Raw genomic sequence first — 17,147 nt, forward strand, 5'->3', positions numbered from 1 at the left:
AACCCCGTGTCCATGGTCTCTTCTTTATGTAATAAATCAGTATCACATGTTGAGAAATGGAATCATCACTTAATTGTTTCGTGTCTGTACCCAGGTGACGAGGGCACCATACCCGAGGACATGGCCTCTCTGCTCAAAGCATCACTGGGCCTGTGAGGATCTGGGGGATCCAGTCTGGAGCATCACACCCCAGGCACCACCGATTGACTGAAACTTGCCACTGATACTTGAATCCTCCTTCTGGAACTTTGTGGGTTTCCCTGCTCACACTACCCATGAGACATGACTGAGACGTAGCTGTGCACTTCCAACAGTCTGGAATAGAGATGATATGAATGTCTTGAATGGATTGTTTGCCTCTGCTGACAGTGTCGTTGAGGCCATAGGCCACTCTGCTCTGTGCAGAACCTGGAGTGTATTCATTAGGAACCAAACGAAAGCAAAAGGGCCAAAATGGGGAAGGACTAACCTGAACTTGTCCATTTTAAGAAATGCTCGTTTTTTTTGCAAATCGTTTCCTGCTGCAAAATATTTTGCTATGGTTGTGCTGTAAAACCCATGTCAAAGCTGTAACTTGGCCGTTTGTAATTTTTTTTGTATGTCCCTGTTGCGACATCAACTGGGTTTGTCGAAACATTAAATAAAGATTTTAATATTTATTTTTTGTTTCAATGGTTTATTTTAAAAGTACATTTGCAATCTTCATTTTGTCATGTCTGGCTATACTTCTACAGTAAGAAGGGAATAATCAACCCCCTTGTGCCTCACATCAGTACTTTCTGCATACACATTCCTCATTGCGGGGTAAGTTGTGGTTTGTGTTCAGTAAGCACGGAAATGCAAACGCATTTGAAACAAACATTTAAATGAGAATTGTTATTGGACCAATTCTAAGCTTCAGATCATTTATCCTGTTTTGTCCCTACTGAACTGGGCCCAGGTTTTAGAACTCTGTTGTAGGTCTGCTCTGGATCCACTTAGCGACGTTCGGGATGGCCTCCACCCGGTCAATCAGGCCACACAGGGCAGGATGGTCATCAGCAAAGCCCGGTCTCAGCACACTGAAGGTAGTGAAGCACACATGGCAGTACAGATCAGCCCAGGTCTCCTGCACCAAACAGAGTAAGGTAAGGTATGTCAGACTATGGTGGCCACATTGAGCAGGGCAGTTGGGGAAACTGACATGGCTTGGTCCCAGTTCTGTGTATGCTATCCTGTCAACTCAAACAGTACAATTGGCAGGTTTCCATTGACCCGGGTTTATTCTACAAAAGCAATGTCGCAACAAAGAAAACAATTGTGACGGCAGATGAGACATTTTCTAAAGATCTACATTTTTATCTTATGGAAACTGATTTTCAAATTATTGCTGTACACTTTTGAAGGTATGCGAGGTAACTCCACACTAATAAATGTAACATGTAAAGTGTTGGTCCCATGTTTCATGAGCTGAAATACATCCTAAAAATGTTCCATACGCACAAAACGCTTATTATTCTCAGATTTTGTGCACATTTGTTGACATACTAACAGGGATATCTCCTTTGCCAAGATAATCCATCCACCTGACAGGTGTGGCATATCAAGAAGCTGATTAAACAGCATCAATACACAGGTGCACCTTGTGCTGGGGGCATTAAAAGGCCACAAATGTGCATTTTTGTCACAACACAATGCCACAGATCAAGTTTTGCAGGAGCATGCAATTGGCATGCTGACTGCAGGAATGTCCACCAGAACTATTGCCAGAGAATGTTCATTTCTCTACTATACAGTAAGTCGTGCACCCCCACACCTTCCAGTACACTATACTACAGCATTTCTCAACTTTTACTTTACCAGTAAAGGCATAGTCCTCTCTTTTTAACCAGCTGATGTTTAAGACAAATAAAACTCACCACTAACTGAGCCTCTGTTACCTCCCTGTTGTGCAGTCGGTCTCTGCTGTCACTCTGTCTGTGTTTCTCCTTGTTCTCCAAAAAAGTGTTAAACATATCAAAATATATTTTAGGTTCTTCAAAGTAGCCACACTTTTGCCTTGACAGCTTTGCACACTTGGCATTCTCAACCAGCTTCACCTGGAATGCTTTTCCAACAGCCTTGAAGGAGGTCCCACAAATGCTGAGCACTTGTTGGCTGCTTTTCCTTAACTTTGCTTTCCAACTCATCCCAAACCATCTCAATTGGGTTGAGGCCAGGTCATTTGATGCAGCACTCCATCACTCTCCTTCTTGGTCAAATAGCCCTGGCACAGCCTGGAGGTGCGTTGGGTCATTGTCCTGTTGAAAAACAAATGACAGTCCCACTAAGCGCAAACCAGATAGGATGGCGTATCGCTGCAGAATGCTGTGGTGGAAATGCTGGTTAAGTGTGCCTTGAATTCTAAATAAATCACTGAGTGTCACCAGCAAAGCACCCCCACACCATCACACCTTCTCCATGCTTCACGGTGGGAACCACACATGTGGATATCATCTGTTCACATACTCTTCTTTTCGGTTGGAACCAAAAATCTAATTTGGACTCATCAGTCCAAAGGACCCATTAACACCGGTCTAATGTCCATTGCTCGTGTTTCTTGGCCAAAGAAAGGTAGTGGTTTCTTTGCAGAAATTCGACCATGAAGTCCTGATTCACGCAGTATCCTCTGAACAGTTGATGTGTCTGTTACGAGATCTCGTGTATGTGTGTATATATATATGTGTATATATGTGTGTGTGTGTGTGTGTGTGTGTGTGTGTGTGTGTGTGTGTGTGTGCTCACACTCACACACACACACACACACACACACACACACACACACACACACAGTTGAAGTCAAGTTTACATACACCTTAGCCAAATACATTTAAACTCCGTTGTTTTTCTCCAATTCCTGACATTTAATCCTAGTAAAAATTCCCTGGCTTAGGTCAGTTAGGAATACCACTTTATTTTAAGAATGTGAAATATCAGAATAATAGGAGTGATTTATTTCAGCTTTTATTTCTTTCATCACATTCCCAGTGGGTCAGAAGTTTACATACACACAATTAGTATTTGGTAGCATTGCCTTTAAATTATTTAACTTGGGTCAAACGTTTCGGGTAGCCTTCCACAAGCTTCCCACAATAAGTTGGGTGAATTTTGGCCCATTCCTCCTGACAGCGCTGGTGTAACTGAGTCAGGTTTGTAGGCCTCCTTGCTCGCACACGCTTTTTCAGTTCTGCCCACACATTTTCTATGGGACTGAGATCAGGGCTTTGTGATGGCCACTCCAATACATTGACTTTGTTGTCCTTAAGCCATTTTCCACAACTTTGGAAGTATGCTTGGGGTCATTGTCCATTTGAAAGACCCATTTGTGACCAAGCTTTAACTTCCTGACTGATGTCTTGAGATGTTGCTTCAATATATCCACATAATTTTCCATCCTCATGATGCCATCTATTTTGTGAAGTGCACCAGTCCCTCCTGCAGGAAAGTACCCCCACAACATGATGCTGCCACCCCCGTGATGATGTTCTTTGGCTTGCAAGCCTCCCCCTTTTTCCTCCAAACATAACAATGGTCATTATTATTATACCTTTATTTCAACAAGGAACACAGACTGAGACCAAGGTTTCTTTTACAGCTGGTCCCTGCGTATACATGTTTACACATACATACATACATTATGGCCAAACAGTTCTATTTTTAGCGCCTCCCGGGTGGCGCAGTGGTCGAAGGCTGTGCCACCAGAGATTCTGGGTTCGAGCCCAGGCTCTGTTGCAGCCGGCCGCGACGGGGAGGCCCAAGGGGCGGCGCACAATTGGCCCAGCGTCGTCCAGGTTAGGGAGGTTTTGGCCGGCAGGGATATCCTTGTCTCATCGCGCACTAGCAACTCCTGTGGCGGGCCGGGTGCAGTGCACGCTGACCAGGTCGCCAGGTGTACGGTGTTTCCTCTGACACATTGGTGCGGCTGACTTTCGGGTTGGATGTGCATTGTATCATCCCAACCGTGAAGAACGGGGGTGGCAGCATCATGTTGTGGGGGTACTTTGCTGCAGAAGAGACTGGTGCACTTGGGTTGGGTTGTGTTTCGTAGGACGCATGGCTCTCGACCTTCGCCTCTCCCGAGTGCGTACGGGAGTTGCAGCGATGAGACAAGACTAACTACTACCAATTACATACCACTAAGTTGGGGAGAAAAAAGGGGGTAAAAAGACAATTTAAAAAAGGTCATATTTTTGTTTCATCAGACCAGAGGACATTCTCCAAAAAGTACGATCTTTGTCCCCATGTGCAGTTGCAAACCGTAGTCTGACTTTTTTATGGCGGTTTTGGAGCAGTGGCTTCTTCCTTGCTGAGTGGCCTTTCAGGTTATGTCGATATAGGACTCATTTTACTGTGGATATAGAAACTTTTGTACCTGTTTCCTCCAGCATCTTCACAAAGTCCTTTGCTGTTGTTCTGGGATTGATTTGTACTTTTCGCACCAAAGTACGTTTATCTCTAGGAGACAGAACGCGTCTCCTTCCTGAGCGGTATGACGGCTGCGTGGTCCCATGGTGTTTATACTTGCGTACTGTTTGTACAGATGAACGTGGTACCTTCAGGTGTTTGGAAATTGCTCCCAAGGATGAACCAGACTTGTGGAGATCTACAATTGTTTTTGAGGTCTTGGCTGATTTCTTTTGATTTTCCCATGATGTCAAGCAAAGAGGCACTGAGTTTGAAGGTAGGCCTTGAAATACATCCACATGTACACCTCCAATTGACTCAAACTATGTCAATTAGCCTATCAGAAGCTTCTAAAGCCATGATGGAATTTTCCAAGCTGTTTAAAGGCACAGTCAACTTAGTGTATTAAACTTCTGACCCACTGGAATTGTGATACAGTGAATTATAAGTGAAATAATCTGTGAACAATTGTTGGTAAAATTACTTGTGTCATGCACAAAGTAGATGTCCTAACCGACTTGCCAGAACTATACTTTGTTAACAAGAAATTTGTGGAGTGGTTGAAAAACATGTTTTAATGACTCCAACCTAAGTGTATGTAAACTTCCGACTTCAACTCTCTCTCTCGCTCTCTCTCGATCGATAGATATAGATCTATCTATATCTTAACAGACACATCTCAACATCCACTGTTGAGTAAAAAGTACCAGTCAAAAGTTTGGACACTTACTCATTTCAGGTTATTTGTATTTTCTTTTTACATTTCGGATTGACTGACCTTCATGTCTTGAAGTAATGATGGTCTGTTGTTTCTCTCTGCTTATTTTAGCTGTTCTTGCCAAGAGTGTGCAAAGCTGTCATCAAGGCAAAGGGTGACAACTTTGAAGAATCTCAAATATATTTAGATTTAACGCTTGTTTTGGTTACTACATGAAGTGTTATGTCATCACTTTTATTCTACAATGTAGACAATAGTAAAATAAAGAAAAACCCTTGAATGAGTTGGTGTGTCCAAACATTAGGAGGACGGGTTCATTGTAATGGCTGGAATGGAATCTATGGAATGGTACCAAACATCCAACACATGGGAATAACTCTGTTCCATTGATGCCGTTACAATGAGCCCGTCATCCTAGAGCTCCTCACACTATTTAGATGTCTCGTGAGTCATGTTAACAAACCGATGTCATTGGCCAAAATTATGGGACTGAATGACAGTGGAGAGCCCCCCTCCTTTCAACTTACCGAATCACCCACTAACCACTCCCTGTCTCCCAAATGGCACTGGAGATGGTCCAGTAACTTGGGGGCGTGGCTTTGGAAAAGCATGTCAATCTTCTGTGTCTGCAGAACAAAACGGATCTCACTCAGATGAGCACTGTGAATCATGCAGAGGCTGAGCCCCACTCTGTGTCTGCAGAACACAACGGGGTTCTCACTCAGATGAGCACTGTGAATCATGCAGAGGCTGAGCCCCACTGTGGTTTAAACTAAAGTCACTATTAATGACTTGATTTCTTGGGATGGGTTTCCCTGACAAAAAAAACGTCTGTCCTGGAAAAAAACAAATGGAGATTCTCCATTGAGAATGCTATTTATTCGAGGAGTGGTCGTAAGTGTACAGTGTCCTAGACACAGATTGTTATGAATAATTGTCAAGTTGTAAGTCGCTCTGGATAAGAGCGTCTGCTAAATGACTTAAATGTAAATGCATTGTCAAACACTTCATGAACACACCTCTGGTCCAATCCAAAATGGACCACTAGACCATATGCACTTGTTGAGATCTGGGAGAATTAGCTAGTAGCTCTACCTTGCCCTCTGATAGGCTAGCACTAGATGGAGGTTTTCGCATATCAAATCCTCTCAGATCTTCATAACTGCATAGGGCATACAGTGCACTTGGAAGGTATTCAAACCCCTTGACTTTTTCCACATTTTGTTAAGTTCGATTTATTTTGAAATGGATTAAATAGAACATTTTCCTCAATCTACACACAATACCCCATATTGACAAAGCAAAAAACTTGTAGAAATCTTTGCACATTTATATATAAATGAAATACCTTATTATTTACGTAAGTATTCAGACCCTTTCCTATGAGACTGTAAATTGAGCTCAGCTGCATCCTGTTAACATTGACCATCCTTGATGTTTATACAACTTGATTGGAGTCCACCTGTGGTAAATTCAATTGATTGGACATGATTTGGAAAGGCACACTCATGTAAGCTCCCACAGTTGACAGTGGTGCATGTCAGAGCAAAAACCAAACTATGTGGTTGAAGGAATTGTCTGTAGAGCTCCAAGACAGGATTGTATTGAGACACAGATCTGGGGAAGGGTACCAAGACATTTCTGCAGCATTGAAGGTCCCAAAGAACACAATGGCCTCCATCATTCTTAAATGAAAGGAGTTTGGAACCACCAAGACTCTTCCTAGAGCTGGACGCCCGGTCAGGGAGAAGACCAAGAACCCCATGGTCATTCTAACAGAGCTCCAGAGTTCCTCTGTGAAGATGGAAGAACCTTCCAGAAGGACAACCATCTCTGCAGCACTCCACCAAATCAGGCCTTTATGGTAGTCGCCAGATGGAAGCCACTCCTCAGTAAAAGGCACATGACAGCCCGCTTTGAGTTTGCCAAAAGAAACAAGATTCTCTGGTCTGATGAAACCAAGATTGAACTCTTTGGCCTGAATGCCAAGAGTCACATCTGGAGGAAACCTGGCACCATCCCTACGGTGAAGCATGGTGGTGGCAGCATCATGCTGTGGGGATGTTTTTTAGCGGCAGGGACTGGGAGACTAGTCAGGATCAAGAGAAAGATGAACGGAGCAAAGTACAGAGAGATCCTTGATGAAAAGGTTCACCTTCCAACAGGACAACAACCCTAAGCACACAGCCAAGACAATGCAGGAGTGGCTTCGGGACAAGTCTCAATGTCCTTGAATGGCCCAGTCAGAGCCTGGACTTGAACCCAATCTAACATCTCTGGAGAGACCTGAAAATAGCTGTGTAGCGATGCTCCCCATCCAACCTGACAGAGCTTGAGAAGAATGGGAGAAACTCCCCAAATACAGGTGTGCCAAGCTTGTAGCGTCATACCCAAGAAGACTCGAGGCTGTAATAGCAGCCAAAGGTGCTTCAACAAAGTACTGAGTAAAGGGTCTGAATACTTATGTAAGTGTGATATTTCTAGTTTTATGAATTAGAAAAAAATGTATAGAAACCAGTTTTTTCTTTGTCATTATGGGGTATTGTGTGTAAGGGAAAAAACGGTTTAATCAATTTTAGAATAAGGCTGTAACGTAACAAAATGTGGAAAAGGTCACAGGGTCTGAATACTTTCCGAATTCACTGTAAGTGTCCATTTGGGATTGGGTGTCTGTGCCTTTCCTACTTTGATCTGTGGGTTGTCCTCTCTCCATGGGATTAAGAGGGTGAAGTCGTTGAGGGTATCAACCAGAGCGTCTGCCTGGGCCTCGGCTAGTTTGCTATTACCCACAAGCCCTGGGGGAAAAAAACAGTTGTTACTAAAGCACAGTGGCTACCGAGTTCCCAAGCATTTTATGTTCCTCTCTTGCCTTTTAATTTCATTAAATGCAAGAGGAGAACAGAATGCTCTGGAATATCCTCTACTTCTTGCTACTTGACCTGTTTCACCATAACAAGCTTATTAAATATATTGTTAGAGATCCAGTGCAGTTTCCTGTGTTGTGTGTATATATATTTCCACACAATAAGGCTGCAATAATACTGTGAAAATTCATGATAATGCCCTTTTAGTGTAAGAGCTGTTTGAAAAGACTGCCTGACATGTCACCCTGTTTTGGGGGGGGGGTGGGGTGGAGTTTTGGCCTGCCTGGAGTCATCCCCAGGTGGTAAATGATTTAATAGACCAATAAGAAAGTTCCAAACCTCTCTGCCAATAACAGCTAGTTTTCCCTCCCCCCACTCAGACTAGTCCAAGCTAAATTATTGCTTGAGAAATTGGTCTTGCTAAGAAGCTATTTTTCTTTCTTTTTCACAATTTTGATTGAAAACAATCGGATTAAGGTACTCGATTGTTAACCAGAAATTATTTGATATTGAGATAAAAATGTGCAGTAGGGGGCCTTTAAGATCTGAGATGTGCATGTTGGGGAATACTAGTCATTACTAGCATACAGTAGTTGGCTACCGTTGAAATACAGGATTATAATATAAGACACATCTCCGTCACTATGGAGGACTGAGCCTTCTGCTCCCTTGCCCCTAGTCTATGGAATGCTCTCCCTGGCCATCTGAGAGTCACTGCATCAATCTGAACTTTTAAAAACAGGCCATAAAACACATTTCTACAGACTCTTTCTTATAGTCCTAATCCTTTTAGCACCTAACCTATTATTGCTATTTCCTGCCTTTTATTCAAAATGTTTTTTGTTGTTTTTTTTATAATTATTTTTGCCTATGCAGAGCTTTGAGAACACTGTAATGAAAAGCAATTTACAATTTAAATGTATTAGGTTTATATTATTATTATTATTATTATTATTATTATTATATACCTGCTTCCTTTGCCAGGAACCGTGCAATGGCCAGACTCTGGGTCAGAGGGACCCCATTCACCTCTAGCACTGGGAGCTTTCCTAATGGAAAGGCTGAGAGAGTGTTAATAAGTATGCTGTTGTTCATCATCAACACTTCTAACCAGAAGATAGAAAATAACAGTGTTGTGTTCGAGACCACCTAAAGTCAGACCGATTCAAGACGGACCGAGTCCGAGTCAAGACCAGAAAAATGTGAGTCCAATTCAAGACCATGATTGTAATTTTGTCAAATCGCCACCATAAGAGGTAAAAATGTCTAATATTTCTGTGTTCATATTTCAAAAGAACATATGGATTCTTTATACATTCAGAATGGTGAAAAAATGCATGCTGGGGACAAATAGTCACTTAACAAAGGATCACTGACTCAAACGGGTCTATAATAGATAAAAAAAGACCAAACATGTTACAACTTCCCCCAGTCTCCCCTTACTAATAGTGAGTATGCAACTTTCAAACAATTTCCCAAGTGCAGTAATTTGTATTGTTTTTATTTCACCTTTATTTAACCAGGTAGGCTAGTTGAGAACATGTTCTCATTTACAACTGCGACCTAATGCTATGAGTAAAGTAAGTCCAGGTCCAGTTTCAATAGGCCAAAAGATATGTCATAAAACCCTTACAAAAAAAGATTGCCGTTTTGAAAATGCAGTAACGGCAGTTGACTGGTATTTTGGACGCAGTAATTGCAGAATAACTGCAGTTGAACTGAAGCTTTACTGCATTCTAACTGCAGTTACAATGCAAAATTACTGCAGTAAAAATACATTATTTTGGACTCGGTATGTGCCGCAAACTGCAGTTATACTGCACTCTGACTGCAATCTTTTTTCGTAATTTAAGGGTTGAGGATATTTTGACTAACGGTTTTAAGAAGTAACTGAATGGGAGCTGATAATTCTTAGTTTTTTTACTGGGCTGGTCTCTGGAAGAAATTAGGAGTATCTAGGTTTCCATCCAATTGACGACAGATTTTCATGCGAATATTCTAAAATCTGCATAAAGAAAATATGCCAATTTTCCCTCCAGTGGTGTGTTTCCACCAAACTGATTTGTACCGAATACAAATCTAAAGTTCAATGTGTTTCCATCGCATTTTCAACCTCGGTGTCGCCCCCCAAAAAAGGTTGCGTTAAATACCAAATATGCCGACTCTGGTCGATGCGCTCTAGCCAACAGCTCGCAGATACAGTGCAGGAATGGTAGTCTACATTATGAGATTGTGGATAAGAGCGAGAGTATTTGTCAAACGGCAGTCAAACATTTACATTTTAGTCATTTAGCAGACGCTCTTATCCAGAGCGACTTACAGTAGTGAATGCATACATTTCATGCCTTTTTTTGTTTGTTGTACTGGCACCCCGTGGGAATCGAACCCACAACCCTGGCGTTGCACACACACCATGCTGGCGTTGCAAACACCATGCTCTACCAACTGAGCCACAGGGAAGACAATTGCTGTAATTGCTGCCAAAGGTGCTTCACAAAGGACTGAAAACATCGACCATCATGTCACCAGAATTAAGGCCCTCGATATTTATTGGAAAGCAGCATCAAGGTCATAGCGTGCACTTTCAACACCCTGTCAAATTCATAAAGTACTTAATCTGTAGCCTAATAAACTGCATCGTTTCCGGAGTCCTAGTGGTAGGACCACACACCATATGGTTTGCTTCGATATAATGGTTATTATATTGAAACGACCCTGGGTTTATAAGCGCGGAAGTCGACTCTGTCGTTCATGCTGTTTCATTACAATATCATTATTTGCGCAAAAAGGCGTTTCCAACGCTATTTCTCGCATATTTCATTTTACTAACACAAAAAGATCCCACCATGTCTAATGAACAAATTATCCGTAGGAAAATTATAAAATTGTACCGAAACTTCCCTGTTTCCATCACTGCTGTCTTCATTTTTTTTAAATATATATATACGATATGACTTCACTCTCATGAAAACTGAGTAAAAATGTATCCGACAACGAGATTGAGACCGAGTCTCACTGGTTACAGACGTCAGTTCAACGTTTAGTGTTGATGTACATTTGCTTGAGTTGTAAACTAATGTGAGTTCAACAAATATTTCACCATGTTATTGCATTTAAGTTAAAAGTTGGGTGAAAATACTAAATTCCCTTACGTTGGTGACTTTTCCACCCTTGATTCAAACTTTCCCCCCAAGTTGGTACCTATAACACTGGAAATGGATGCCATACCAGGGTAAATAGGGTTGGGTTCATCAAGTCCATACAGTCGCATACCGATTTTTTTCTTATAGCTCCTCTATTAGCGCATAACTGCTCAGTAGCTAATTGTCTGTCAATGTTGTTGAAGTGGTCTGGTTACTAAACATTACCCACTCTTCTTAATCGATGGCCAGTCATTCCACTCTACCCGCCGATCCTCGAAGGCTATTCCAGCATAGGCAAAGATATACCGAGGCAGCTCTGCTCTACCTCGCATGTTGAAATAGGTGAGCTTGTAGGATTGCATTGTCATTGCTCCTGCTGAGTTGGAATGCAGTTTGAAAGATTATCCAGTACAATTCTGAGTGAGGATAAAGGTTCCACCCCTGAACTGAGACCTGGTGAACCATATGTGTATGAATAAGGCGAATTCAGAAAAAACGAAGTACACACCCCCTCATAGAATATTCACGAGTTTATTAAAAGCCTAGGTTGGCAGCAAAAACAATGAATTAGACTGTGTGAGTGTGACAGGAAGATACAAATACTCATGTTAGCTAAAATGCAGAACTTATCCTGAAGTTAGCATGCCAATAGAACAAACTCAACTACAACTGAACAAAGTTGGCTTGCACATGAATGAAGATGGTGCCGACAGACACGACAGCTCTGCTTCTAGCTCCTAAGCAACTTTGCAGTATTTCTTTTTTTTGGTGTTTTATTTCTTACATTAGCCCAGAATGTTTTTTGTGTTATTACATACAGCCATAAATAACTTTTGGATATCAAAGCGGCCGTAACTCACAAGCATTACGACCTGAAATACAACTTTCCCTAATTGGATCCTTAGGACAATTGAACTTATGCCAGAGGCTGCTCCAAGACACAACCGGCGGAGAAGAGGTATTCAGAGTGGACTTCTAGTCCGACTCAGGAGGCGTGCACACCATCCACCACTTCAGAGTATATTACTCGCTAATGTTCAGTCCCTGGCCAATAAAGTAGACGAGCTCAGGGTGAGGATCTCCTTCCAGAGAGACATCAGGGAGTGTAACATACTCTGTTTCACGGAATCATGGCTGTCTCCGGCTATACTGTCCCCGGCCATACAACCAGCTGGATTCTCGGTACATCGTGCAGACAGGAATAAAGAACTCTCCGGGAAGAAGAAAGGCGGGGGTGTATGTTTCATGATTAACTACTCATGGTGTGATTGTGATAACGTACAGGAACTCATCAAGTCATTTTCTCTACCCGACCTAGAATACCTCACAATCAATTGCCAACCATATTACCTCCCAAGATAATTATCTTCGGTTATAGTCACAGCCATGTAAGCAGATACCACGACGGCCCTCAAGGAACTACATTGAACTTCGTGCAAACTTGAAAACACATATCCTGAGGCCGCATTTATTGTAGCTGGGGATTTTAAGAAAACAAATAGGGAAACCGCTACCAAAGTTCTATCAACACATGCCTGTAGTACTCATGCATTAAAAACTTGACCATTGTTACTCCCCCTTCCAGGATGGCTACAAGGCCCTCCCTTCGGCAAATCAGTTCACGACTCCATCCTGCTCCTCCCTTCCTATTGTCAGAAACTCAAACAGGAAGTACCCGTGCTAAGGTATATTCAATGCTGGTCTGACAATCGGAATCCATGCTTCAAGATTGTTTTGATAACACGGACTGGGATATGTTCCCGGGTTGCCTCTGAGAATAACATTGACGTATAGAGACGGACACGGTGACTGAGTTCATCAGGAAGTGTATAAGGGATGACAAAGTGGAGTCGCAATTCAACGGCTCAGCCACGAGACGCATGTGGCAGGGACTCCAGACAATCACGGATTATGAAGGGAATAGCAGCCATGACACGGACACCGACGTCTTTCTCCCGGACAAGCTAAACACCTTTGCCCGCTTTGAGGATAGCACAGTGCTACCGACACAGCCCACTCCCTAGGACTGTGGGCTCTTGGTCTCCGTGGCCGACGTAAGTAAGGCATTTAAGCGCGTTAACCATCGCAAGGCTGCCGGCCCAGACTGCATTCCTAGCCGCGTCCTCAGAGCATGTGCAGACCAGCTGGCTGGAGTGTTTACGGACATATTCAGTCTCTCCCTATCCCAGTCTGCTGTCCCCACTTACTTCAAGATGTCCACCATTGTCCCTGTAACCAAGATAGTCATTTAGTTCAGTTACCTTTGCTATCGCCCCATAGCACTCACTTCTGTCATCATGAAGTGCCATGGGAGGCTAGTTAAGGATCATGTCACCTCCACCTTATGTGACACCCTAGAGACACTTCAATTTGCATACCGCCCCCAATAGATCCACAGACGATGCAATCGCCATCACACTGCTCTATTCCATCTGGACAAGAGGAATACCTATGTAAGAATACTGTTCATCGACTATAGCTTAGACTTTAACACCATAGTACCCTCCAAGCGCATCATTAAGCTCGGGCCCCTGGGTCTGAAACCCCCCCCCCCCTGATGGGCTGCCCCCAGGTGGTGAAGGTGGGAAACAACACCACTACACTGATTCTCAATACAGGGACCCCAGAAGGGTGCATGCTCAGCCCCCTCCTGTACTCCCTGCTCACCAATGACTGCGTGGCCATGCACACTTCCAACTCAATCATCAAGTTTGCAGACGACACAACAGTAGTAGACCTGATTAACAACAATGACGAGACAGCCTACAGGGAGGAGGTGAGGGTCCTGGCGGAATGGTGCCAGGAAATAACCTCTCTCTCAATGTCAACAAAATGAAGGTGCTGATCGTGGACTTCAGGAGACAGCAGAGGGAGCACACTCCTATCGACGGGACCGCAGTGGAGAAGGTGAAAAGCTTCAAGTTCCTCGGAGTACACATCACTGACAATCTGTGTGGTGAAAACAGCACCTCTTCAACCTCAGGAGGCTGAAGAAATTCAGCTTAGCCCCTATTACACAATTGAAAGCATCATGTCGGGCTGTATCACCGCCTGGTATGGCAACTTCACCGCCTGCAACCTCAGGGCTCTCCAGAGGGTGGTGTTTCTTCCCAGCGCATTTTAGTCAATGCCACTCCAACATTGCTCATCCTAACATTTCTTAATTCCATTCTTTTACTTTTAGATTTGTGTGTATTGTTGTGAATTGTTAGATACTACTGCACTGTTGGAGCTAGAAACACAAGCATTTTGCTACACCGATAAATATGTGATTGTGACCAATACTATTTTATTTTAAAGTGGCCTGTTATTTTCTCCAGCACAAAGTGTACCTGTGTGATGATCATGCTGTTTAGTCAGGTTCTTGATATGCCACACCAGATTATCTTGGCAAAGGAGAAACACTCACTAACAGGGATGTAAACAAATTTGTGCACAAAATTTGATAGAAATAAGCTTTTTGTGCGTATGGAACATTTCTGTGATTTTAATTTTATTTCAGTTGATGAAACACGGGACCAACATTTTTTACATGTTGCGTTTATATTTTTGTAAAGTTTTTTTCTGCAGTGTCAAGTGGAAACATAAGCAACCCTGTTATACTAGCTAGTAGTAGCTAGTGGAAGTAAGTTAGTCCCAAAGCTACCAGCTACAGTCAGATTTCTCCATTAATTGATGTAGCTAGCTTAACTAGATATTCTAGCTGGCAGATGGTGCTTATTGACTGAGTAATAATTAACTGCAATTACTGTAAATGTTTAGCTGTCTGGCACTTTGCATAGCTAACTTAGCTATTGCTTACACATCTAACACAACAATATCAATTTAAGCTACAGTCATTGCTTGTGTGTGTGAGTTCTGAATGTTCCCGCAGGAGAAGGGCACAGTGTTGCATTTGAGCAGGTCATCATGAACTTCGTGTAGGTGCATCAGCCAATACAGTAAGTTAAAATAAGCCTTTTAATTGGTATGGGTATACTGCACAAACATAATTTCCTGCTCACTGAGAGGCAGATGTAGGCTATTCTCTTCAGATGTGAACACGACTATTGGCCTACTTCTCTGAATGTGTACATACCCCCTGTCTGAGGGGCTGATGATCAGTTATACGGAGCCAGTCTGATATTACTTGATTACTGATTCCCTCCCCCTTATCTCTCTCTGTATTTCTCTCTCCCTTTCCCCCTCCCATTCACACACACCCACAGAACCATTCACACAGTTCAGGCACTCAGCCCTATCCAGTGGACATGATGCTCTCAAAGACCTGCTCTACCGCTTCCTACAACACCCTGATGAGAAGCAATAAGACTGGCCTCATGACTGTCTGCATATCTCTCTAACCTTGCTGTACCCTACTGTACTGAGACAATATGACTGTAGAACACTTTTACACTATTTTAAATGTATTGCTCAACAGTCATTATTGACCCCTCCTCTCTCTACCATACTCACAGTTCACTCACTGATGGTGTGTAGGCTGGGTGATGGCACCTGCAGGCCTGTTTGAGGGACAACTGGACAGAACATCTCAGAATGCTTGGACCTCAGCTGAGACCGTTCTTTCTGTTCCCGTCCTTCAAAGGAAAGCCCCTTCTTTACACTTGCGGTTAGGCATGATGCTCTCAAAGTGTCTCTCTCATGTTGTGTGTTATTATCTATAGATGTCTCCAAGACACTTTCAAATAGTTTGCCTGTGAATGGTTGTCCACTGTCAGGCTATTTACTTGTAACCTTTTTAAAATACTGCTCCCCTCTCACAGAACTGCCCTGTGCTCTCTCTCTCTCTCTCTCTCCAGGATACATGAGGTTGAAGTTGCTTTGTTGATGGCACCCCTTCATCCTAAGTTCTGCTCACTCTTGTTCAACTACTCTTTGATTAAATCAGTTTAATTCAATGTTTAAAATGTGCTTCAAGTGTGTTTTTTACTGAAAGTTGACAAGGCACTTTATGAATGGATGTGGGTGTGGGGAGAGAGAGTGGAAAGATGGGTTTGGTTGAAGAAACTAACTCTCCCCTGACCTCCCCTCCTTCTCTTGATGAGTAACAAAAGTGAATGTAATTGCTGCATTTTGACCTGGCGATCCAAAATCGAATCAATTGTAATATTTTATAAGTTAAAAGCAAAACAAAATGAGATTTCATGACATTTACTTTGTCTTTACACATCTATTCACGACTTGCCAAATAGATTCACAATCCACTTCAGCTAGCATTGCCTGTTTGTAAATCTTAAAGTAAAGCACTTTGGATGAAGTGTGAAAATGTGACAGGCTGTATTATTATGCTTGCCTTAACAGATTAATCCTGTAGGCCACTAATATAGTATAACCTAAATAAATTGTCATTACACTGTCTCACTGGGCCTTTTCCAAAGAGGTCTAATGTGAGAGGTTTGCTGCAGCTCTGTATGATTATGGAGTAGAATGAAAGAGATTCATAGCCAAGGGCCCGAACCTACTAGTCTGGCTAACACCTAAACTCGAAGTCCTTCTGACTTCAGAGTCTGGAAAGGCTCCATGATGTTGTAGGCAAGATATGTCAATAATGAAGAGGGCTTTGCTTTTTACTGATTGGTTCTCCTCTTTCTCACTCAAACACCCACAAGCAGAGCCACACACAGGCCCCGATCGCCCCTTTCCAATACAACTGTTGGATTTTCAAATCCAAACAACGAGAGGTCTCAACCCCTCAGACAAAAAAAATAATTTGAGAGAACCAATCAATGTGTCCGCACAATTTTTGAGCGAATATTGCATTAACAAACAGCCTCCTGTCCAGACCAGTGAGTCAGAGCTCTTCCTCACTTTGTGGTCACGTGGGTCGCGTCAGCCAGGCTACAAACCTACAGGCACAACCAACAAACACTTACACATAAAAGTTATGGCGAGGGGCGGAATGTAGGTGTGTGCATTCCTCGAAGCGCACGGTAGACGCGCAGTGCAGATTGAGGATCACTGACCAGGTCTCCCTTGTTAACACAAAATAGTAAAAGCAAA

General features: G+C 42.8%; 2 protein-coding genes across 7 annotated transcripts in view; one reads left to right on the forward strand and one right to left on the reverse strand.

Moving 5' to 3' along the window:
- Positions 1–659, forward strand: part of LOC106585835 (SWI/SNF-related matrix-associated actin-dependent regulator of chromatin subfamily A containing DEAD/H box 1A) — a 28,567-nt gene extending 27,908 nt beyond the window's left edge. For both annotated transcript variants that reach the window (XM_014172506.3, XM_014172507.3), the window contains one exon: positions 95–659. In XM_014172506.3, coding sequence (XP_014027981.3) covers positions 95–156 — 62 coding nt within the window. In that variant the 3' untranslated portion in view covers positions 157–659. The remainder of the gene's footprint in view (positions 1–94) is intronic.
- hpgds (hematopoietic prostaglandin D synthase) lies at positions 656–11,621 on the reverse strand. 5 transcript variants are annotated; one of them, XM_014172461.2, is made up of 5 exons: positions 11,377–11,619; positions 8,973–9,053; positions 7,826–7,935; positions 5,668–5,766; positions 656–1,108 (listed from the first exon to the last, which is right to left on the reverse strand). In XM_014172461.2, exons 1-5 carry the CDS (start codon positions 11,513–11,515, stop codon positions 944–946), a joined length of 594 nt encoding a protein of 197 aa, XP_014027936.1. In that variant the 5' UTR covers positions 11,516–11,619; the 3' UTR covers positions 656–943.
- Between the last annotated feature and the right edge of the window lie 5,526 nt (positions 11,622–17,147).

The sequence above is a fragment of the Salmo salar genome, chromosome 24 (assembly GCF_965601325.2).
Source record: "Salmo salar chromosome 24, fSalSal1, whole genome shotgun sequence".
In the NCBI taxonomy this organism is placed as follows: Eukaryota; Metazoa; Chordata; class Actinopteri; order Salmoniformes; family Salmonidae; genus Salmo; species Salmo salar.

Bases quoted from the DNA above. Each gene is read 5' to 3' on its own strand.
- hpgds (XM_014172461.2), bottom strand. From the start codon at position 11,515: ATGACAATGCAATCCTACAAGCTCACCTATTTCAACATGCGAGGTAGA. The intron at 7,936-8,972 runs GTATATAATAAT...TTTTTCCCCCAG, and splicing joins GTTCCTGGCAAAGGAAGCAG to GGCTTGTGGGTAATAGCAAA. The intron at 1,109-5,667 runs GTAAGTTGAAAG...TGTTTGGTGCAG, and splicing joins AGTGGTTAGTGGGTGATTCG to GAGACCTGGGCTGATCTGTA.